Source organism: Giraffa tippelskirchi, chromosome 9 (assembly GCF_054371585.1).
Source record: "Giraffa tippelskirchi isolate mGirTip1 chromosome 9, T2T-mGirTip1v1.2.pri, whole genome shotgun sequence".
NCBI lineage: Eukaryota > Metazoa > Chordata > Mammalia > Artiodactyla > Giraffidae > Giraffa > Giraffa tippelskirchi.
This window is the reverse complement of record NC_137283.1, coordinates 144219998-144244214: the sequence shown is the minus strand read 5'-3', so window position 1 is coordinate 144244214 and position 24217 is coordinate 144219998. Positions and strand designations below refer to the sequence as shown.

General features: G+C 41.6%; 1 protein-coding gene across 12 annotated transcripts in view; it reads right to left on the bottom strand.

The window, feature by feature from the left end:
• The window catches only part of AIG1 (androgen induced 1), a 257056-nt gene that overhangs the window by 20806 nt on the left and 212033 nt on the right, over nucleotides 1–24217 (bottom strand). For 11 of the 12 annotated variants that reach the window (XM_081531031.1, XM_081531032.1, XM_081531033.1 and 8 more), the window contains one exon: nucleotides 14981–15096. The exons of the other annotated variant lie outside the window; for it this stretch is intronic. In XM_081531031.1, coding sequence (XP_081387157.1) covers nucleotides 14981–15096 — 116 coding nt within the window. The remainder of the gene's footprint in view (nucleotides 1–14980; nucleotides 15097–24217) is intronic. 12 annotated transcript variants of the gene reach the window in all.

Here is a 24217-nt window from a genome sequence, read left to right as displayed (position 1 = left end):
CCAGAGTTTACCCAAACCCATGTCCATCGAGTCAGTGATGCCATCCAACCATCTCATCCTCTGTCGTCCCCTTCTTCTCCTGCCCCCAATCCCTCCTAGCATTAGAGTCTTTTCCAATGAGTCAACTCTTTGCATGAGGTGGCCAAAGTATTGGAGTTTCAGCTTCAACATCAGTCCTTCCAATGAACACCCAGGACTGATCTCCTTTAGGATGGACTGGTTGGATCTCCTTGCAGTCTTCAGGGAACTACAAAAGATTAGTAGAGCTGGCGTGTGCAGTTCCAGAGAAGAGGCAGAGCTCATGTTCAAAGGGTTTTGTAGGTCATAAAATTACATGCCCATGCAGAATTATTTTTGGTCTCAATTCAAATGGGCCCTCTCTGTGGCCTGATATCTTTCAGCTTCTCTGTTACCTCTTTTCCCTTTAACTATGTGGATACATGATACCTTTAAACTTCCATCTTCAGCCCCCAAAGTGGAAACAATCCAAAGATGTCCATCAATTGACACATGTATAAATGAACTGTGGTATATCCAGACAATGACATGTTAGTTGACAATAGAAATGGTTGAAATATCAGTTCATACTACAATATGGATGAACCTTGAAATCATGATGATAAGTGAAAGAAGCCAGAATAAAAAGCCACACATTTATGATTCCATTTACATGAAATATCCAGAATAGGCAATGCATATAGACGGAAAGTGGATGAGGCACTTCCAGGGGCTGGGGGAAGAGTGACTGCTTGAAGGTGCAGGGATTCTTTTGGGGGTGATAAAAATGTTCTAGAATTAGACAGGATAATACTTGCACAACTTTGTGTTTATTTTAAAAACCACTGAATTGTACACTTTAAAAGGGTGAAAGCTATGATATACAAGTTATATCTCTCTTAAAAAAAAAACAAGGTAGAGGTATAGATGAAACAAGTTTGGCAATATATTGATAATTGTTGGTGCTAAGTGAGGGATAAGGGGGTATAGTTGCTGTTGTTTAGTCGCTAAGTTGTGTCCTACTCTTTTTTTGACCGCATGGACTGTAGCCTGCCCCACCCTCCCCCCAGGCTCCTCTGTCCATGGGATTTCCCAGGCAAGAATACTTGAATGTGTTGCCATTTGCTTCTCTAGGGGAATCATCCTGACCCAGGGATTGAGCCCAATTTCCTGCACTGCAGGCGGATTCTTTACCACTGTGGACGAGGGAAGCCCCCACATATTATTATTCTTATTTAAAAAAACCAAAACCAAAAAACCCTTTCCATGTCATCCATCTTCCTCCTTGCAGTTAGGCAATTTTATGTCACAGAGAAAACGGAAACCAAGGGCTAACTTAGCTTGTGGTCACCAAACCTTAACATTTGCTTACAGCCTTTCCTCATTCATTCATTTCTGAGTTTGGTAAATGCTTTGCACAAACATCCTGCTAGGAGGTGGGGATACAGAAATTAACAGACGAGGACTAGCTCCCCGCCTTAGGATATTCCCATTGGGAAGGAAAGCCAGACATGTAAGGAGGTATTCCAAATAAGCAAGAAGCAGGAAGAAGAACCAGAGCAGACCTAAACTAGATGGGAATCGGGGAAGATTTATTGGAAGAAGTCATGTTTAAGATAAAAAATTGAGGGTAGAAGTTCAGTAGGTACCTATGTTTGGTTTAAACTTTAGTATATCTGGTTGAAGATATTGTGCAACCAAGGGAGGCGAGGGGTAATGTGTCTGTGGAAGGGAGTTGGTCTGATCTGATGGTTCTTCAGCCAACTGACAATTCCTCTTGAGCTGTTCATCCCTCCAGGGCCTGATCAGATCTAAACAGAGCCTTAATGACAATTTCTGGATTTCTCTAGAGGCTGGCAAGAATTTATGAATGAACTGTGACTTCTTTCGTGCAGTCTTCCATTACAGCTAAGAACCAGAGCTAATTCCAGCCTTCAGACTCCATTTTCTTTCTTATCCAATGTTTTTCCAGCAGAATATAACGGGGCTAAATTACTCACTCTAGTCGCAAAACGATTTGTATTTGTACCTGCAAATTTATGCGTTGTTTTAATTTACGTAAGATTTTTGTATGTAATTCTCAGCTTTTAAGGATGACTTAGACATCCTGTTTTTCTACTCTCAGGTGAGAATATCATGGCCCAAGGACATGTCATGGTTGAAGGAAAAATAAAAGTGCTACCAAAAAAGAAAAAAAAAAATCCCCCCAAAATTGGAAACAAAAACGAACTACTGAAGAGTTTTAAACAGGAGGATTGGCAGGATCAGATTTGCATTTTAAAATAATCTCTGGCCAAGAAGCAGAAAGTGGACAAGGAGGCAGCTGAAGAAAGCTTGTTCAGAGGGCTTGAGAGTTGGGAGCAAGGAGCTGAATGGGGCTGCCAAGGAGGCTGAGAAGGAGAAGCCAAAGACAGCCTGGCATCTTAGGAAACTGACAAATCGATCGATCAGACAACCAACCAACCAAACAAAAATCCAACTCAGAGAAGGATGCTGTGGAGAGGCAAAATAAAAGCAGTTTTGGTAGGGAGAGGAGAGGTAGTAATTGGAGCTGGGAAAATGTCAATGCTTCCAGGTGCACTGACCTTTCACTGCCTGACTGTGATTTGCTCTTTCTTGCCTCTAGACTGTCTCCTTGCTCTTCAGGGGACTCCTTTACTTGGGACCTTCTTATGGCTAATTTTTATTCACCCTTCTCAAGAGCCAGCTTATTTGTCACTTCCTCAGGGAAGCCTTCCATGAACCTGTAAGTTTGGGACAGGGTATGTTCCTGTGGGGGCTTCCCAGGTGGTCCAAGTGGTAAAGAACTTTCCTGCCAATGCAGGAGACACAAGAAACATGGTTTTGATCCCTGGGTTGGGAAGATCCCCTGGAGGAGGAAATGGAGAATCCCATGGACAGAGGAGCCTGGTCTCTGGTGGGCCACGGTCCGTAGGATCGCACAGAGTCAGACACAACGGAAGTGACTTAGCATACATACATGCAGGCATGTTCCTCTGGACTCTGAGAGCCGCCTGTATTTCTTCTATTAGAGCCTTGTGAATGTAGGGCAACTGCTTTAAGATTTTTTTTTTTTTAAGTGAACCATTTCTTAGAAATCTTTATTGAATTTGTTACAATACTGCTTCTGTTGTTTATGTTCTGGTTTTCTGGCTGAGAGGTATGGGAGTTAGGGACTTTAACTCCCTAAGTAGGGAGTCAACCTGAACTCCCTGCATTGGAAGGTGAAGTCTGAACCACTGGACCACCAGGGAAGTCCTAGGTAATTGCTTTTTAATTTTACTGTATCCTCTCACAAACCATAGCTCCTGAGGGCAGAGCTGAGATTTATACACTGCTCACCTCCTACACTTAACACCAAGCCTGACTCATGGGAAGGACTCAAGAAATGCTTGTTTGTGAGAGCTAAGGAGCTTCATCCCAAATCAACATGGACCTGATGCTTTCAGAATAGAGGAGAAGTAAAATATGACAGTAATAACCAAGATAGTTCCTTCTCTTACTTTGAAAATTATTAAGGAAATAGGTCTACCTTAATGTATAAAGGCATGGTTTAGAATGGCTGTTTTCAGCAAATTTGGAAAACTTAGCAGTGGCCACAGGACTAGAAAAGGACAGTTTTCATTCCAATCCCAAAGAAGGGCAATGCCAAAGAATGTTCAAACCACCACACAACTGCACTCATTTCACATGCTAGCAAGGTAATGCTCAGTCCTTTAAGCTAGGCTTCAACAGTACGTGAACCAAGATCTTCCAGACGTAAGCTGGATTCAGAAAAGGCAAAGGAACCAGAGATCAAATTGCTGGATCATAGAAAAAGCAAGGGAATTCTAGAAAAACATCTACTTCTGCTTCATTGACTATGTTAAAGCCCTTGACTGTGTGGATCACAACAAACTGTTAAAGAAAACTCTTAAAGAGATGGAAATACCAGACCACCTTACCTGTCTCCTGAGAAATCTGCATGCAGGTCAGAAAGCAACAGTTAGAACTAGATATGGAACAACAGACTGGTTCCAAATTGGGAAAGGAGTACATCAAGGCTGTATATTGTCACCCTGCTTACTTAACTTATATGCAGAATATATCATGTGAAATGCTGGGCTGGATGAAGTTCAAGCTGAAATAAAAGTTGCCAGGAGAAATATCAATAACCTCAGATACACAGATGACACCACCCTTATGGCAGAAAGCAAAGAGGAACTAAAGAGATTCTTGATGAAGGTGAAAGAGGAGAGTGAAAAAGCTGAATTAAAACTCAACATTCAAAAAACGAATATGATGACATCAAGGCCCATCACTTCATGGCAAATAGATGGGGAAAATATGGAAACAGTGACAGACTTTATTTTCTTGGGCTCCAAAACACTGAAGACGGTGACTGCAGTCATGAAATTAAAAGACGCTTGCTCCTTGGAAGAAAAGCTATGACCAACCTAGAGTCATTTCTTTGCCAACAAAGGTCCATATAGTCAAAGCTATGATTTTTCCAGTAATGATATGAGAGTTGGACCATAAAGAAGGCTGAGCACCAAAGAATTGATGCTTTTGAACTGTGGTGTTGGAGAAGACTCTTGAAAGTCCGTTGGACTGCAAGGAGATCCAACCAGTCCATCCTAAAGAAAATCAGTCCTGAATACTCACTGGAAGGACTGATACTGAAGCTGAAGCTCCAATCCTTTGGAAATCTGATGCAAAGAGCCTACTCCCTTGAAAAGACCCCGATTCTGGGAAAGATTGAGGACAGGAGAAGGGACAGAGGCTGAGATGGTTGGATGGCATCACCGATTCAATGGACATGAGTTTGAGCCAAGTCTGGGAGATAGTGAAGGACAGGGAAGCCTGGCATGCTGCAGTCCAAGGGGTCACAAAGAGTCGGACATGACTGAGCAACTGAACAACAACAATTTTAGACCAAGTTTTTCTTGCTATTTCCATTCTATCTCAAACAAAAGGTCTTTGGGGTTGTAAACTTCTTTGGACTCAACTCTGGTGCACATATCTCCTCATCTAAGTTGTTTATTTTCAGTTGGTTTTTACTTTGTGTCTCCTGGGAGCCCAGTACTGCTGGGTGCTGTGGGAGACCCAGTGCCTGTTTGTTGAGAGCTGTGGAAACTGTCTGCTGAAGACGGGACGGGGCAGGACTGGAACCACCATAATCGATTCACATAATCCCACCCTCGCAGAATATATTCTGAGCCTTCAAAATATTCTCACATTCTCAAAGACATTGAGAAAGTTCCCCTCAGGAAAAGGAGAGGCTATACTTTGGCTTAAAAATGGATCATTCCTCTTCCTGAAAGTTTTGTATTGCCTGAACTGGGTCATTTCCCTTATAGGATGTCACTCTGGTGAGAAGCACAGTCTGTGAGCTTCCTCCTACAAGTCTATCAGCTTCAGGTGGCAATTTATTTTTTGGTTTATTCACTTTTGCCACACCTCACAGTTTGGGGGTTCCCTGACCAGGGACGGAACCTTTCCCACATGCAGTGGAAGCACCAGAGTCCTAACCACTGAACCACCAAGGATGTCCTTACAGGTGGCAATTTAAATGAACCAGGTAGGTGGGAGAAGAGGCAATAAAGCTGAAACTCAACATCAGAGGAAAAGATGGAAAGAGTATTGTAAACACTTTATATGGTTTTTATTGATCTAAGTGTAAGATATTGAGCTTACCCTACACTTAGCTCAATAATACTTATAGTGTAGCTCAGCTGGTAAAGAATCCACCTGCAATGCAGGAGATCTAGGTTTGATCCCTGGGTTGGGAAGATCCCCTGGAGAAGGAAATGGCAACCGACTTCAATATTCTTGCCTGGAAAATTCCATGCACAGAGGAGTCTGGTGGGCTAAAGTCCATGGAGTTGCAAAAGTTGGACATGAATTAGAAAATATAATTTAAAATTTTTTTCTTACTTTATCTGCTTGTATTTAAAACTCACACACTATCACAACTTTTCTTATTAAGCAATCAATCTTAAGAATGGCTTCTCTGACACTTTGGCATAATATCTAAAGAGAATGGGTCTGCATAAACCCTTAGAAAACTGTAGATGAGGAAGCACTTTTTATTTTCTTTAAGACCATTTCAACTGCTTCTTTCTCTTGCTCTAGATAGTGAGGGGAGGAGATCTGGGTAACAGACTTTGAAAAAAAATTAACCAAACAATGCTCAAAATTCTCCAAGCTAGGCTTCAACAGTACATGAACTGAGAACTTCCAGATGTTCAAGCTGCATTAAGAAAAGGCAGAGGAACCAGAGATCAAATTGCCAACATCTTTTGGATCATAGAAAAAGCAAGAGAATTCCAGAAAAACATCTGCTTCATTGACTACGTTAAAGCCTTTGACTGTGTGGATCACAACAAACTGGAAAATTCTGAAAGAGATGGGAATACCAGACCACCTTACTTGCCTCCTGAGAAATCTGTATGCCAGCCAAGAAGCAACAGTTAGAATTAGACATGGAACAATGGACTGATTCCAAATTGGGAAAGGAAAACATCAAAGCTGTATATTATCACCTTGCTTATTTCATGTATATGCAGAGTAATTCATGCAAAATGCTGGGCTGGATGAAGCACAAGCTGGAATCAAGATTGCAGGGAGAAATATCAATAACCTCATATATGCAGATGATACCACCCTTATGGCAGAAAGTGAAGAGGAACTGAAGAGCCTCTTGATGAAGGTAAGAGAGGAGAGTGAAAAAGTTGTCTTAAAGCTCACCATTCAAAAAACTAAGATCATGGCATCTGGTCCCATCACTTCATGGCAAATAGATGGGGAAACAATGGAAATGGTGAGAGACTTTATTTTCTTGGGCTCCAAAATCACTTTGATGGTGACCCCAGCCATGATATTAAAAGACACTTGCTCCTTGGAAAAAAAATATGACAAACCTAGACAGCATATTAAAAAGCAGAGATATTACTTTGCCGACAAAGGTCTGTCTAGTCAAGGCTATGGTTTTTCCAGTAGTCATGTATGGATGTGAGAGTTGGACTATAAAGAAGGCTGACTGTCAAAGAATTGATGCTTTTGAACTATGGTGTTGGAGAAGACTCTTGAGAGTCCCTTGGAAAGCAAGGAGATCCACCCAGTCCATCCTAAAGGAAATCAGTCTTGAATAGTCATTGGAAGGACTGATGTTGAAGCTAAAACTGCAATCCTTTGGCCACCTGATATGAAGAACTGACTCACTGGAAAAGATCCTGATGCTGGGAAAGATTGAAGGTAGGAGGAGAAGGGGATGACAGAGGATGAGATGGTTGGACGGCATCACCAACTCAATGGACATGGGTTTGAGCAAGCTCTGGGAGTTGGTGATGGACAGGGGGCCTGGTGTGCTCCAGTCCATGAGGTTGCAAATTGTTGGACATAACTGAGCGACTCACCTGAACTGAACTGAGACAGAGAGATCTATGACAGGTAAGTAGGATCTGGAACTAATATTTATGGGAGACATAACTGAGGGAGGGGTGGGGTTGGATGGGGGTATGGGGAGGTGAAAGCTTTGAAGCTGAAAGGAGCGTATTGCCCTTGACAACTGGTGTGAAGATCACCATGGCTAGAGATAAGCAAAAGTGAAAGAGAAGGAGGATGAAGATACAGAGGTCGGTGGAATCAAACAATGTAGGTCCCCTAGGCCATGTAAAGGAATTTTGGAATTTATCCTTAGACACAATGAGAAGTCATCCACATTCTCTGAGCAATTGAGTAGCATGATCATATGTGTTTTTACAAAAGAACTGAGGGATCCTATATACAGACGAGTTAGACGTGAGGAAATGCCAGCTCTTTGCAGTAGCTCAGGAGAGAGATAACTGCAGCTTGGACCATGATGTTGGCAATGGAGGGGGAATCAACGTGTAAGGATTCTAAAAGCACTTTGGAGGCACAGAAGCCAAAAACTGGTGGATGATTGTAGTGAGTCCAAGAGAGATGGGCTGAGGAGGTTTCATAGTTTTGGGGCATGGAAAACTGAGTGGGTGGCAACGCTCAGGGGATAGAGATTTGGGGGTGTGATGGGGAAAGCACATGAATTAGGTTTGCAGCTGCTAAAGGGGAGAGGCTTGTGAGCAAACATCAAGACAGATCTCTGAACTGGAGATCTGAGACAGTGGCTGCAAAAATGGTGTGTGAGATAAGTTGTTTCAGTCATGTCGGGCTTCCCTGGTGGCTCAGACCGTAAAGAATCTGCCTGCAATGCAGGAGACCCGGGTTCAATCCTGGGTCGGGAAGATCCCCTGAGAAAGGAATGGCAACCAAGTCCATTATTCTTCCCTGGATAATCCCATGGACAGAGGTCCTGGTGAGCTATGGTCCATGGGGTCGCAAAGAGTCGGACATGACTAAGTGACTAACACTAACTAACTATGTTTGCTAATGATGGGTTTACCTATTGATAAGAGGAGATTTAAGAAAAAAAGAGAGGGAGACCAGGACTTCTCTAGTGGTCCAGTGGTTAAGAATTTGCCTTGCAATGTTGGGGACACAGGTTCAATTCCTGGTTGGAGAGCTAGATCCCACATGCCTCAGAGCAAGTAACTACAGAGCCAGGGCACCCTGGAGGCTGCACACTGCAACTAGAGAGTCGTCGTGCCTCAGCGAAAGATCCTGTGTCCCACAACTAAGCCCTGAGGCCGCCAAATAAATAAATAAATATTTTTGAAAAGGAGGACCTACATTACAAGAGTAGATCCAAGTTAGATATTCTTGCCATGAAAAAAAAAGTTAAATAATAAATAAAAAGAGAAGAAGACGTGAGTTTCAAAGGACTCCAGCACTGGGTAGAGTGGGAAGAGCCAGTCAGTGATGCTGAGAGAGCAGAAAGGAAATTAGGGTGGTTGTTACATCACCTAAGTCAGGGAGGACAGTTATTCAGGAAGTGGGGAATATTTTAGTATCAGAACTGCTGACATGTCAGTTGAGAAGAGGTCTATAAAGCATCCAGTGGATTTATCAAAATAGAAGTTCCTGGTGACATTAGCAAAGGTTTAACCAAAGTAATGAAGCTTAAGCCACACTGGAGTGGCTTATAACCCCAGTCACATAGTACACTCTGTGTTAGATACTCACCTATAGGCTTCACATGTACTAAAAATTAATCTTCCTTTAGTCATCACAGCAACATTATGAAGCAGGTACTCTTCTTATACCATTCTACAGAGTAGGACATGAAGACACAGGGAGGTCATGTGATTTGCCCAAGGTCATACGACAGAAGTGGAATCCAGGCTCAGGCAGCCTGCCTCAAAAAATCCATTCTCCCGACAGTTTCCCTGTCCTGTCTCCTAAGTGTGTAAATGGGAGTAGAGACAGTGTAGACAACTCTTTGGTTGGATAGCATGACCAACTCAATGGACATGAACTGGGGCAAACTCCAGGAGATGGTGAGGGATGGGGGGCCTGGAGTGCTGCAGTCCATGGGGTCGCAAAGAATTGGACACAACTTGGCGACTGAACAACAACAGACAACTCTTTGGAGAAACTTGGCTGCAAATAGGGAGATAGCGCAGTTCAGTTCAGTTCAGTTCAGTCGCTCAGTCGTGTCCGACTCTTTGTGACCCCATGGATCACAGCACACCAGGCCTCTCTGTCCATCACCAACTCCCGGAGTCTACCCAAACCCATGTCCATCGAGTCGGTGATGCCATCCAACCATCTCATCCTCTGTCATCCCCTTCTCCTCCTGCCTTCAATCCTTCCCAGCATCAGGGTCTTTTCAAATGAGTCAGCTCTTCACATCAGGTGGCCAAAGTATTGGAGTTTCAGCTTCAATATCAGTCCTTCCAATGATAGTGCAGTAGCCAGGTATAAAAGAGGGTGGGCCAGAAATAATAATAATTTTTTTTTTTTAGGGTGGAGACAAGGACAGGAGTCTGTTCAAGTATTGATGGGAAGGCTCTGGTGGTGAGGCTGGAGTTACAGGAGAATGAAATGATGGAGGAAGGATAGAGAGCTGGGAGGGGATGGAGCCAGAGTACAGAGGGGCTAGTGGTTAGAAGCTGTGGAAATGCTTCCCCCACTGGTACAGGAGACACAGGAAAGGGAGGGTACAGAAAGGATGTTTGCAGGAAGAACTCAAGAGTTCCTGTTCAAAGTCTTATATTCTGTGTGAAATTAAAGACCAGGCCATCTGCCTAGAGAGGAAAGGGCAAAGTGAGATGGAGGTGGAGGTGGGTGGGCCGAGCAGGCTGGAGAAATACAAAGGAAACTTGCCAACAGCATCAAAGGCATAAGAAGCATCCAAATGGTGATTCTGGAAGATGGCAGGGAAAAGAAGTCGTGTTGGTTTGGATGGAGGGTAGGGATGTTGAGGAGTGTGGGAAGGGTCATGACCACATACAAAATGGTCTTGGTGAGGGGCCTGCTTAATACATATGGAAAATTCTGGCTCTTCACGTGTACCCAGGATGTCTGAGAACCAGCTGCTGGGGGTAAGAAAAGATGAAACTCAGAATAACAAACACTAAACACTGGGAAGTGAGATGGATAATACACAGAAGCCTGTTCTGTCCAGATGCTGATATAAAACTCTGATCCTACCAGGACCCAAACAGACACTGGAGGAGCCCTGTGCAAGCCACACTCTCACACAGCAAGTCCTCAACGGTCTACATAGACTTCTCCTTAGAGGATAAGAAAACAGTAACTACCGCTACACAAGGTGTTCGTAAAAACAAATAGGTGAAGATAATGGGAAAGCAATGATGTTTTCAATTCTCAGGGGAAAAGCAGAGCTTGGGAAATAACTTAGTATATGAAACATAAGAAATTTTCAGAACACTCTTTGGCATTCTTAATAGAAGGAGACATAAAACCCACCAGGTGGGCCCCAAATTCTTAACAGGAGCAGAGAATAAAATGAAAATAAGGATGGTGGGGAAAACAGGAAGAGAGAGAAATGAAAACTTTCCATCAAGACTCAGACACTCAGGACTTTAGTCAACTGGGAGGAAGGAAAGATACTATCATTTCTTGAATGACCAGTGTGCTCATTTATTTCTAACGGGAGAGAACATGCAGGCAATATCTCCTATTTTAAATGTGATAAAAATGAGGCTAAGAGAGGATAAGTAATTCGCTCAAAGCTCCCAAGAAGAGGGAATCTGGACAAGGACTGTCTGATTTCAAGGATCCGGACCTCCAGCTCGCAGAGTAGCATGACAGGTTAATGAGGGAAAAAACATGCAGAAAGGGGCTGAGGGGCTCCCTAAGGATTGAGTATCCTTGGTATAAACACAGAACGACAACAATGGGTAGCAGACTGAGTGCCGGTTGCGTGGCAGACACTTTGTACCCAGTGGCCTTAATGACTAGACATGGCTGCTTCTGATGTACTGCTGCAGAACTAAAGGAAAACTAAAAACCCACTTAATTCGTTCACCCATAGAGTCACTCTTCACACAGTAAGAGAGAGTGGAGAGTAAGGTTCGAGCATAGACTCTGCAGCCACACCCCAGTGCTTGTACTGTACAACTGACCCCTCAACAACATAGGTTTGAACTTTGATGGTTCATTTGTTTATTTAGACACAGATTTTTTTTTTTCTTTTCTGGCTGTGCTGGCTATTTGCTGTGGTTCTTGGGCTTCCCCAGTTGCAGCGTGCAGGCTTTGCTGCCTCGTGGCATGTGGGATCTTAGTCCCCCAGTTGGGAACATGCACGCCCTACAATGGAAGGCAGATTTGTAGCCACTGGACAATCAGATAAGCCCCCGGACAATCAGATGAGCCCCCAGATTTTCTTTTCAATTCTCACAACGGTACCTGAGATTAGTATATGATCTGAAATTGGTTGAATCTACAGATGTGGAATCTCAGGTACAAAGGAATTGCAGATACAGGAGAACCATGTATATGGAGCTGACTGTACAATTATACTCAGATTTACCATCGCAGAGAGGTTTGGCACCCCTAATCCACATTGTTCAAGGGTCAACAGTAGGTCTGGCAACAACAAAAAACAGTCTCTTTTCCTTGGGTAAGCCATATCATCTCTCTCACGTTTGGTTTCCTAATCTGTAAAATGAGCCAGATAGTGCTTATCTCAAAGGGTTATTTGGGGAACTAAATATGATAATACTTTAAATTGCTTGGCACAGAAGTCAAAATAATGGCATCCAATTACATTTCCTGATAATTACAGCTGCATTAGAAACCAAAGGGACTTTCGGTGCTGTGTCCTGCATAAGGGAAAAGGGATGATCTTATTTATTAGGGGGAGATCTCAGTGAGGTGCAGAGAAATGCACGGAGGAGTGATGGTGGAGGCGAGGTGTGAAGAGAGGGAGTTAAGAGCCCACCGTCAATGGTCAGGGGATGTCTCTGTCCCAGACTCCTGGGTAAGTGGAAAGACAGGTGGAGATGGGCATGAGAAGGGTCTGGGATGACTTCAGATTATAACTAAGCTTGGGCAGGATTGAGATGGAGGCTGGGAGATGGAGACACAGAGCGTGGGGACTCAGTGGACTTCAGTCCACGAGGGGAAGCTCCAATACCCCCTTGCTTTCTTAACTCTCGAGATCCAAATCTAGAAAGACTGCAGATTCACATGGGGAGGGAGACTTGTGAGAATGAGCAGCAAGAGAGAATCAGAGCTGAGCAGACAGCCAGGCTGGCCAGGAGCCTCGGAGGTACAGCTTCAGCTCAACCACACAGAGGACTGTCAGGGAGATCTGCTTTATAATTAGTGTGTGACAAGAAGAATGCTTCCTTATATTTTGGCATAAGGCTCTGGAATGTCCAGTTATAACTCTGGTATGCTGTCAAAAGATTTCATATCCTGAACCTTTTGCTGCTGTGTCACTGGCATGTCGTATCTGAGTCTGGAAAGGAGCAAAAGCCAGTACCTTCTGCGATAACAATTAAAATTCTTGGATTTATATAATGTGATATGATGTGAGGGGCATTGTTTAGCTCTTGGCACAGCTATGAATGCCTAAGGCAGAACACCAAAGGAAAAAGTCGACTCTGAGAGCGTTCTCAGAACATATCTGGAAGAGTTTGCTGGTTAATGCAGATACGTGTCCAAACAAGCACTGGTTTTCTCAGGAAAGACGCATAGCTGGCAAGTCTCCCTTGGCATGCAGAACGTGAGTAATGCTTCATTTTAATGAGGGATCTTGGGGGTCTATAATAAAGCCTATGTGGTATTTCCCACGTGTCTCTTTGGAACGTGGACTGATTGTACCCTCAGTGGAAGAAAAGCCATCAGAAAGTATGTAGTTCCTAAAACCTCTGGGGTGCTACAAGATTCACATAATTTAATGGCATCTAAATGAATTCACAGGAATACACCCAGTATTCCCAGAGTAAAAATCTTCTCTTACCATAGGTAAGTAAATATGAGCGCAAAGTAATGAGACTGTTGGCAGGGGAGGGGAGATGGGAAGGGTATTTGATTTTTAAACTAAAGCTATAGGCGGTTCCAGATGAACTGTAAACATTGTAACATCTCTGGAATAACTCTTAGCTTTCCTACTTGACTCTTCTGAAAGTTAAGATGACCTGGATGGGTGGGATCGGGATGGGTGGGAGGAAGGTTGAAGCAGGAGGGGATGTATGTATACGTATAGCTGATTCACTTCATTATTCAGCAGAGACTAATACAACATTGTAAAGTAATTATACTCCAATTAAAAAAAAAACTCATCTGAACATCAAGTTCCTATGTATAAAGCACATACCTTCATTTTTAAGACATTATTTCAGAGTCACACTTTAACCTGTGAGTCCAGATCATTTGAACATTTTCTTTCAGAGAAAGCCAATACTTAATGTTTTGGTTGGAAATAAAACCAACCTAAAAAGTGACTAGGAAAACAAACGCTCCCCAGTCCTTTTGAACAGTGTCTGGTCAATGAAGTGGCAGATGGAGCGTGACCACGTGTTTGTTCTAGGGTCTACTATCTGGATGTCCCCTTAGATCCAGCCATAAGGCACACATGACTTCCCAACAGCAAAGCCCCTTTTGGTTCAGATTTGGAGCCTTATTCAGGCAAAGTATGTGAAGTACTGTACTGACCTTTATTTAATATTTCTGGACTGGCTAGAGCAAAATGCTCCACGAGGACTGGACCTCCCAGAGTGCTCCAGGATTCTGGTGGGATTAAGTACAGTTCTGGGGTGTTTGGAAGAACATGATTCAGTCCCAAAAGTTTATAGGAGGGGATGGTGACCCAGAACTCAGGACATGAGAGTCCCACAAGACAGAAGTGCTAGGGGCAGAGACCTCTTTGGCATAGGCTAAATATATCAAAGAGGACTTGGGATTATATAGAGAATTAAGAAATTCTCTATCTTAAATGATTTTGAAATGTTAACACATGGTTAGAACTGAAATTAAAGTGAAACTCATCAGGCAAAAAGTCTTGTATCAGATGAATGTGGCCACCTCCCACTTGGGATTTATTCATGCGCAGTAGACCAAGTGGAGATTTCCTGTCATATATTTACCCAGTTTTTCAAAACAAAACCATTAAATGCATGCTCTAGGTGACAGTCAGGCTTTAAACTGACTCAGGAAAATGTACATTTTCACTTGTTTCACTTAGAGGGTAGAAGTCACTCCTGGAAGAGGTCATTCCTTCTGTCCTCATTTGCATTTGCTGCAACTCCCTCACTCTCAACAAAAGCAACAATAACAACAACAACAATAATAAAAAAAAAAACCCCAAGCAAAAAAAGCAATAAAACTGATGTCCAAGAAAAACATTTAGTTTGAAAAAGAGTTGAAAAATGCAGCCTTGGAAGAACCACTGCTTACATGGGATTGTTCAACAAATTCCTGTTGTGTGAGGTTTGGCATTTACTTTCTAAAAATATAAGCATCTGGGGAAATGAGACAAAGCCCAGGTCTTGGACCAAATGAGGCACACAGTGTGAATCTGTTAGTGATTATATCCATAATGAAATATGTGCCCAAATTTAGCAGCACAAAATCTAATACAATACGAAAGCCCAGCAGGCACCATCCTTACCATAATATATAGCCAACAGAGAAGGTACATATGGCGGCCAGTCCGCTGCTCCTGCTGGGATACGCATGGTGTGATGTCCTCATCTCGATTAATATAAAGGGCAAAACCGTTGTGTGCTGAAAAAGAACAGAGACCAGGTGACACAGGTTCTTATCATCACCCCTCAACAGCTGTTTCGCCATCACTAGGAGAAAGGATAATGTCATTTCCTAGCAAAAGTGCCTCAGCACAGACGAGTATATGGCTCGTCTAAGAGGTAGAATGGACATGAAAACATGTCGTCCATCAATTGCTCCCCTGGTTTTTCTTCTGTATCTTAATTTTTAAACCTGTGTTTTCTTTATGCCCATTACAGGATACTATAGAAAGATGTAAAGGGAACAAATTAGAATATAATAAAGGAATAAAAACAACCACTGTTAATATTTTGCTATACGTCCTCCCCCTCTCAACTTTTTGTTCATATTATTTATACACAGTTAAGATCATACTGTGCATGCAATTTTGTTTGGAATTACAGCATGAGAATTTTTGATATGCAATTTTAGAAATTCTTTTAGAATATAAACCCCGACCAGAGCTGCTGAAAACTCCATTTTATGGATGTATCAATATTTATCTATCCATCTATTTATTTTTGGCCTCACGACATGGCTTGCAGGATCTAAGTTCTCTGATAAGGGATGGAACCCAGGCCCCAGGAGTGAAAGCGCCAAGTTCTAACCACTGGATTGCCAGGGAATTCCCTGTACCAACATTTATTTAACTGATTTTTATTCTTGGTCATTAAGTAGTAAAAGATTTTTCAATTTTTACTTGAATAATTTTAATTTAAATAATTTTAAAGATATTCAATTTAAATGAATATCTTCTGAAGAAATCTTTGTTAAATTATTTTTTAATTGATGTATTGATGATTTGCAATATACTATATTGGTCTCAGGTGTACAACATAATGATTTAAATTATTTTCTTACAGTCAAAGGTTATGATTTTATGTCTGTTGATATATAATGCCAAATTATGTGTGAAACAGCAGCAGGTTAGAAAATAAAGCCAAATTAGCTTGCAGAAAGGGTGTTCTGGCTTGTACCAGCAGTGCCTGGATTTAGATACTATGTTAGACAAGACACTCCAAAGAAGTTGTGTGGAATATTTCCACTTGTTTTTTGAACCCAGCAGCCACTCTAGATTTTCAGTTCCGTGGGCCAGGATGGGGATAAAACTTATCCCCTCCATATGGTAAGAAGAAAGGAAGGTCAAGTACGCCTGACATTGAAATTTGGTGGAAAGATACAAGGGAAAAAGAGCTTCATAGGTAAAACTGACTCAGGATATAAATTTACCTTCTATCACTGGAGAGTTTTTCAAGAGTAAGATGGTGGAACCGAGAACTGAACCACCAGCAACTTTGAATTCTATTAAGGACACTCCTTAATGGTCATGAAAGAATCTTTGTTCTGCTCTTGCTGTAGAGTTTGCATATACTAGGAAAAGGCAGGAAACTAATTGTTATGATTTTCAAACTCTGATAAGTATTGTCACAAAATGGAGCTAGACGGCAGGTAGACCTGGGCAGGAAAAGACATGGTGGGGAATAGTGAGGGGAGCATCTTTGGAGCAACCTGCTGTTTATAATCATAGAAAAAATAGGATATTGTAAGAAATGGTAAGACACTGGCAATTCTCTGCTTTAAACTTTTCCTTCTACGTAATTATTCTGACTGCCGATACACGGCAATTAGACTACGGTATGCCTAGAATGTTGGGTGGGTGACTCTATAGTTGGGCAGCTTTATGTTTCCTTATCCTTTGCTTCTCTGTTATTGTTTTAAATAATTAGTATAATTAGCTCTAAAGAGAACCACACAAAGTGTACACGTGTTAATACAGAGATGGTACGTATTCTAAAGAACTATTTTATTGTTCTTTTTTCCACTATAATTTAGCCACCTTAGATAATGTTGGCATGGAATTTCACCAACAATTTGAGATGCCAAAAATAGTTATACAATAGTGAATTCATGTAAAAAGTCAAATGTGTAGTTAGCAATAAGACCAAGGCTTCTCAGATCCCATGTAGAAGAAAAATCCCTGCAAATCAAATGTTTACACTGAAGATAGTGGTGACTCTAATAGCCTGTGTTGGTTATAAAATGATATTATTTTGGACTTTTTAATATTAAGATATACCTAAGCTCTAGTTCTTACTCCATTGTGCCACACTGAGTAAAAATTCACTCATTTTCCCATAAATTTGTATAAGTTTGAACAACTAATCTGAATATTTTTACCCAGTTAACATTATTTTACCAAGCCTATTTGTTGATCATCAGATGTCATACCTGGAAAGGTTAGGATGTCCTTTGGTGATGCCAGGCAAAAAAAAAGAATCTCTTTGAAAAACGAAAATCTCCCCAGATCACTTCATTTCTGGCATCATCGCCACTGAAAAGGAGCTATTTGTTCCATCAGCGAGGACAAAAGATCTTTCTGCGGCTAGCTGTGCCCATGCCAGTTTTTACCAGGGGCAAATTCTATATGAGAGTAGTAACAGCTTATTATGTAGAATTTTCAGGCACTAAAGAATGTATACCCTCGTTTCTAAAATTTTATAATGCAAATTATGTTTACTGATAAACACTACATATTAACAAAAGTAAAAATAGTGCAAAATATTTACAGCAAATATAAATGTTTCTCTGCATGTAACTAAAGTCTTATGACTAAAGAAAAGATATAAAATCTACCTTGTTGTTGTTAAAAAAAAAAAAAAGGCCTTGTTGAATCTCTAAGTTACCTTTGAAAGCTAATTGTGACTCAAAATCTGTAGCAGCAAAAGGAGCAATTACTTCAGAACTAGGGGTACAAGAAATTCAGTTCTAATCCGCTCCCAGGCAACACCGTTTCAATGACTTAAGAACCAGGAAAGAAATATTTAGCTCCATTTAATACCACAGCTGCACAAGAGTGGTAAGCTTACATTTTGTTCACTGTGGTATTTGTAGCACTTAAAAAAAGAGCCTCGCACATAGGAGGGGCTCAATAAATATTTGTGGAGATCATTTAATCTTTGAAACAACATCCTAAGTGGGAGTTACTAACTCTTTTCTGTAGATGGGATTAACAAAGACTCCAAAAAATTAACTGTCTTTTTAAAAATTATTTATTTATTTGTTGTTTTTGGCTGTGCTGGGTCTTCGTTGCTGTGTGCAGGCTTTATCCAGTTGCAGTGAGCAGGAGCTACTCTCTAGTTATGGTACGTGGGCTTCTTAACTGCAGCAGTTTCTCCTGTCGCAGAGTACGAGCCTAGAGTGTGTGGGCTTCAGTAGCTGTGGCCCACCAGTTGAGCGGCCATCCCCAATCCCCCATCCCCCGGCATATGGAATCTTCCTGAACCAGGATCAAACCTGTGTCCCCTGCATTGGCAGGTGAATTCTTAAGCAATGGACCACCAGAGAAGTCCAAAGGCAATAACTGTTGTGCCCTACTAAGTCAGTCTACCAAGTTTTCAAGACCAGTTCTGTCTCCAAATTCCATGCTGATTCATATATTAGCACTATGTCCTTAAAAGATATCAGAGATAAATCATGTTTGACTCAATAAGCTTGTGGCAGTACATGATTTAAGGTCACTTATGTTGTCTCTCAACAAACCAGAACTATTTTTTTTTTGGTTAAGCCTCAAAATAAACAAAAAGATTTTCACCGTGAAAAAACACATCTTACTAAACGAGTTCTTTCCTGTGACATATAGGCATTCAGAACAATATCATGGAGGAAGGACACAAATACAAAGGCCTACAAAACTCAAAAGTCCTAATTCAGTCCTGTCCCATGCTACATGATATTTTAAATAACTTTTTTAGTCAATTCACTTTTTTTGTCTTAAATAAATATATTTAAAGGAAAACTTACGAGGCTTATACACTCTCCTAAAGGGAATACATTAATAGAAGATAACCACAAAAACGAATACAATGAAAACGAATTGATCTTGATAAATATTCAACAGACACGTTTGCTCGTTGATTCGGAAGCCTGCTCTATATGTGTTAAGCAGGGGTATTAGAATCAGAGGGGCATTAAAGACACGCATAGAGTTGGACACAACTGTGACTTCGCATGCATGTACAGAGACAGGCTAGAATGAAATAGAGACCCTTCTAAATGAAATCAGGACTGAAAGATAACTGAGACAGAATTACCTTTTCACCAGGTAATTCAATACCATTTAATGCCAGGGCCCTATGCCCTTAAGTTATCTCAAATACCATCTGAGCCACACACCTATGCCCTGGAACAGATTATCTATAAATTGTACCTGTACCTTATAAGTGCTGAATTATTTGATTTATGAACAGGTGTGCTTTTTCCAGAAAAAATGGAGAGACAGATGAGTAGGAAGTTTAGGTATGGATGGAGGAACTTAATGGTATTTCAGTTCAGTTCAGTTCAGTCGCTCAGTCGTGTCCGACTCTTTGCGACCCCATGAATTGCAGCACGCCAGGCCTCCCTGTCCATTACCAACTCCTGGAGTTTACCCAAACCCATGTCCATCGAATTGGTGATGCCATCCAACCATCTCATCCTCTGTTGTCCCCCTCTCCTCCCGCCCCCAATCCTTCCCAGCATTAGGGTCTTTTCCAATGAGTCAACTCTTCGCATCAGGTGGCCAAAGTATTGGAGTTTCAGCTTCAACATCAGTCCTTCCAATGAACACCCAGGACTGATCTCCTTTAGGATGGACTGGTTGGACCTTCTTGCAGTCCAAGGGACTCTCAAGAATCTTCTCCAACACCACAGTTCAAAAGCATCAATTCTTCGGCACTCAGCTTCTTCACCGTCCAACTCTCACATACATACATGACCACTGGAAAAACCATAGCCCTGACTTGACGGACCTTTGTTGGGAAAGTAATGTCTCTGCCTTTTAATAAGCTATCTAGGTTGGTCATAACCTTCCTTCCAAGGAGTAGGCGTCTTTTAATTTCATGGCTGCAGTCACCATCAGCAGTGATTCTGGAGCCCCAAAAATAAAGTCTGACACTGTTTCCACTGTTTCCCCATCTATTTCCCCTGAAGTGGTGGGACCAGATGCCATGACCTTAGTTTTCTGCATTTTGAGCTTTAAGCCAACTTTTTCACTCTCCTCTTTCACTTTCATCAAGAGGCTCTTTAGTTCTTCTTCGCTTTCTGCCATAAGGGTGGTGTCATCTGCATATCTGAGATTATTGATATTTCTCCCGGCAATCTTGATTCCAGCTTGCGTTTCTTCCAGCCCAGCGTTTCTCGTGATGTATTCTGCATACAAGTTAAATAAGCAGGGTGACAATATACAGCCTTGACGTATTCCTTTTCCTATTTGGAACCAGTCTGTTGTTCCATGTCCAGTTTAACAAGATTTGAAAAATGGATTTATACTACACAAGAAGGGTCTGGACTTGTGTGGGGAAAATACTTTCATTATTTGTGATGGCATTTGGTAATCTATAAACTAAAGGAAAATTTTATAATAAATGTTCCTGCAGAATAATAAATAGAAGGATTAAAATATATGCTGTGTGATGGTACAAAAGTAGAGCAGATGAATTAGGAGACTGCTCAAGATTACTTTAAAGTTCTAGCATCTGTGGTTATAGTCAGAATGTGTAATACATAAAATATTAAATAAAATTTGAAGACTTTCACTTTGCATTTCTTTGGTCTTTCCACTGCTTTCCAAAATATATACATATTTAAAGTGAACATGTAAAATTTTTTTTTATTTATTTGGCTGCCCTGGGTCTTAGCTGCAGCACACAGGATCCAGTTCCCTGAGCAGGGATCAAACCCAGCCCCCCCCTGCATGGGGACCACAGAGTCTTAGCCCACTAAACTACCGAAGAAGTCCCCCAAATATTTTTTTAAATAGAAAGGTACTGCTTCCATTCCATATAACACGGATTAAAAATCATTTCAACGGACATTGGGGTACATTTATCTTTTCAAATAACTAGGACATAGAAACAACTTAAATGTCCACTGATGGAGGAATGGATAAAGAAAATGTGGTACATATATACTATATATACTATGGAATATTGTGTTATACTGTGCTTAGTCGCTCAGTCGTGTCCAACTCCTTATGACCCCATGGACTTATAGCCTGCCTGGCTCCTCTGTCCCTGGGGATTCTCCAGGCAAGAATACTGGAGTGGGTAGCCATTCCCTTCTCCAGGGGATCTTCCAACCCAGGGATTGAACCCAGGTCTCCCGCACTGCAGGTGGATTCTTTACCAGCTAAGCCACCAGGGAAGCCCAAGAATACTGGAGTGGATAACCTATCCCTTCTTCAGGGGAACTTCCTGACCCAGGAATTGAACTGGGGTATCTTGCATTGCAGGCAGATTTTTTACCAGCTGAGCTACCAGGAAAGTCCATCGCTTAAATATTGCTCTTAAAAAATGGTACAAATGAACCTATTTACAAAATAGAAATAGAATCACAGATGTAGAAAAAAAAACTTACGGTTACCAAAGGGGAAGGGTGAACAGGGATAAATTGGGAGATTGGGATTGATATATACACACTACTATGTATAAAAAGACTATGTATATATTGCCATATATACACTACTACGTATAAGACAACTGAGTGACATGTATAAAACAAACAACTAATAAGAACCTACTGTACAGCACAGGGAACTCTACACAATACTCTGTAATGACCTACATGGGAACAGAATCTAAAAAACAGTAGATATATGTATATGTATTGACATAACTGACTCACTTTGTTGTACAGTGGCACAGGACTGGAAAAGGTCTGTTTTCATTCCAACCCCAAAGAAAGGCAATGCCAAAGAATGCTCAAACTACCGCACAGTTGCACTCATCTCACAAGCTAGCAAAGTAATGCTCAAAATTCTCCAAGCCAGGCTTCACCAGTACGTGAACCATGAACTTCTAGATGTTCAAGCTGGATTTACAAAAGCCAGAGGAACCAGAGATCAAATTGCCAACATCTGATGGATCATCAAAAAAGCAAGAGAGTTCCAGGAAAACATATACTTCTGCTTTATTGACTATGCCAAAGCCGTTGACTGTGTGGATCACAATAAACTGTGGAAAATTCTTAAAGAGATGGGAATACCAAACTACCTTACCTGCCTCCTGAGAAATCTGAATGCAGGTCAGGAAGGAACAGTTAGAACTGGACATGGAAAAACAGATTGGTTCCACATCGGGAAAGGAGTATGTCAAGGCTGTATATTGTCACCTTGCTTATTTAACTTATAGGCAGAGTACATCATGAGAAATGCTGGGCTGGATGAAGCACAAGCTGGAATCAAGATTGCAGGGAGAAATATCAATAACCTCAGATATACAGATGACACCACCCTTATGGCAGAAAGTGAGGAAGAACTAAAGAGCCTCTTGATGAAAGTGAAAGAGGAGAGTGAAAAAGCTGGGTTAAAACTCAACATTCAGAAAACTAAGATCATGGCATCTGGTCCCATCACTTCATGGCAACAGACAAGGAAACAATGAAAACAGTGACAGACTTTCTTATTTGGGGCTCCAAAATCACTGCAGATGGTGATTGCAGCCATGAAATTAAAAGACATTTGCTCCTTGGAAGAAAAGCTATGACCAACCTAGACAGCATATTAAAAAGCAGAGACATTACTTTGCCAACAAAGGTCTCTCTAGTCAAGGCTATGGTTTTTCCAGTGGTCATGTATGGATGTGAGAGTTGGACGGTGAAGAAAGCTGAGCGCCGAAGAATTGATGCTTTTGAACTGTGGTATTGGTGAAGACTCTTGAGAGTCCCTTGGACTGCAAGGAGATTCAACCAGTGCATCCTAAAGGAAATCAGTCCTGAATATTCATTGGAAGGACTGATGTTGAAGCTGAAACTCCAATACTTTGGTCACCTGATGCGAAGAGCTGACTCACTGGAAAAGACCCTGATGCTGAGAAAGACTGATGGCAGGAGGAAAAGGGGTCAACAGAGGATAAGATGGTTGGATGGCATCATCAACTCTATGGACATTGAGTTTGAATAAGCTCCGGGAGATGGTGATGGACAAGGAACCCTGCTGTGCTGCAGTCCATGGGGTCACAAAGAGTCAGACACGACTGAGCGACTGAACTGATGATGATGCAGAAACTAACACAACATTGTAAATCAACTACATGTCAATATAAATTTAAAAAAGACAAAAAAAAGGTTTTCTTTCTCGGAAGCAAAAACATCTTTTGAACATGAGGGGTGCCAGACCATCCCTTGCCTAGCTGGATAACAAGAGAGCTGGCCATCCTCTGTCCACTGATTTGCATCAGTAAGGCACAGGCAGACCTTTGGGAATGTTCTCAAGATAATGGATGCATCAAATCGCACACTGAGCTAGCTAAAAATGAGATTGCTGGGGATGTCTGGCTTGTTGGATTCCAGTGGAGTAGTGCTCATGGTGGTCCTCATGTAAGCAGAACACAGTTCGTCCCTTCATGAATGTCAGGATAAGTTTTCTTATATTCTGTGAAAAATTTTGATCATAAATAAAAAATTGAAGGATGGCTGTGTGTGTGTGTGTGTGTGTGTGTGTGTGTGTTTGGAGCACCTGCATTCTTGTGGGTACTTGGCTGCAGGAAGGTGAGAGATGTGATCAGACTTGCCTGGGAGCAAGGGGTGAGGGACAGTTCTTATGATATCCTAGCAATTGATTGCTGTTGCTATTCAGTCACTCAGTCATGTCTGACTCTTTGTGACTCCATGGACTGTACCCTGCTGGGCTACTCTGTCTATGGAATATTCCAAGGCACGAATACTGGAGTGGGTTGCCATTTCCTACTCCAGGGGATCTTCCCCATCCAGGAATCGAACCTGTGTCTCTTGCATCTCCTGCATTGGCAGATGGATTGTTTACCACTGAACCACCAGGGAAGCCGTCATAAATTATAAATAAAAATAATATGGAAAACAGCTCTAGGATACAGAAAGGCATACACTCCATATTTTAACATGAATATTTTGTTCCTTTGCTCTGCCACCCCTTAACCAGAGTAAAAGGGGATTAAAATAGAAATTTCTGTGCTGTCATAACGCAACAAGGAATTTCCAAGTTTGAAGTTAAAGCCCATTGTATTAGCAAAACATGATCTAAAATGATGGGAAGGGTGATATGAGAAAGACTGGCAAAAAAAAAAAAAATCACAAAACACTGACAGATTCTAACCTTTGCAAAGCTTCT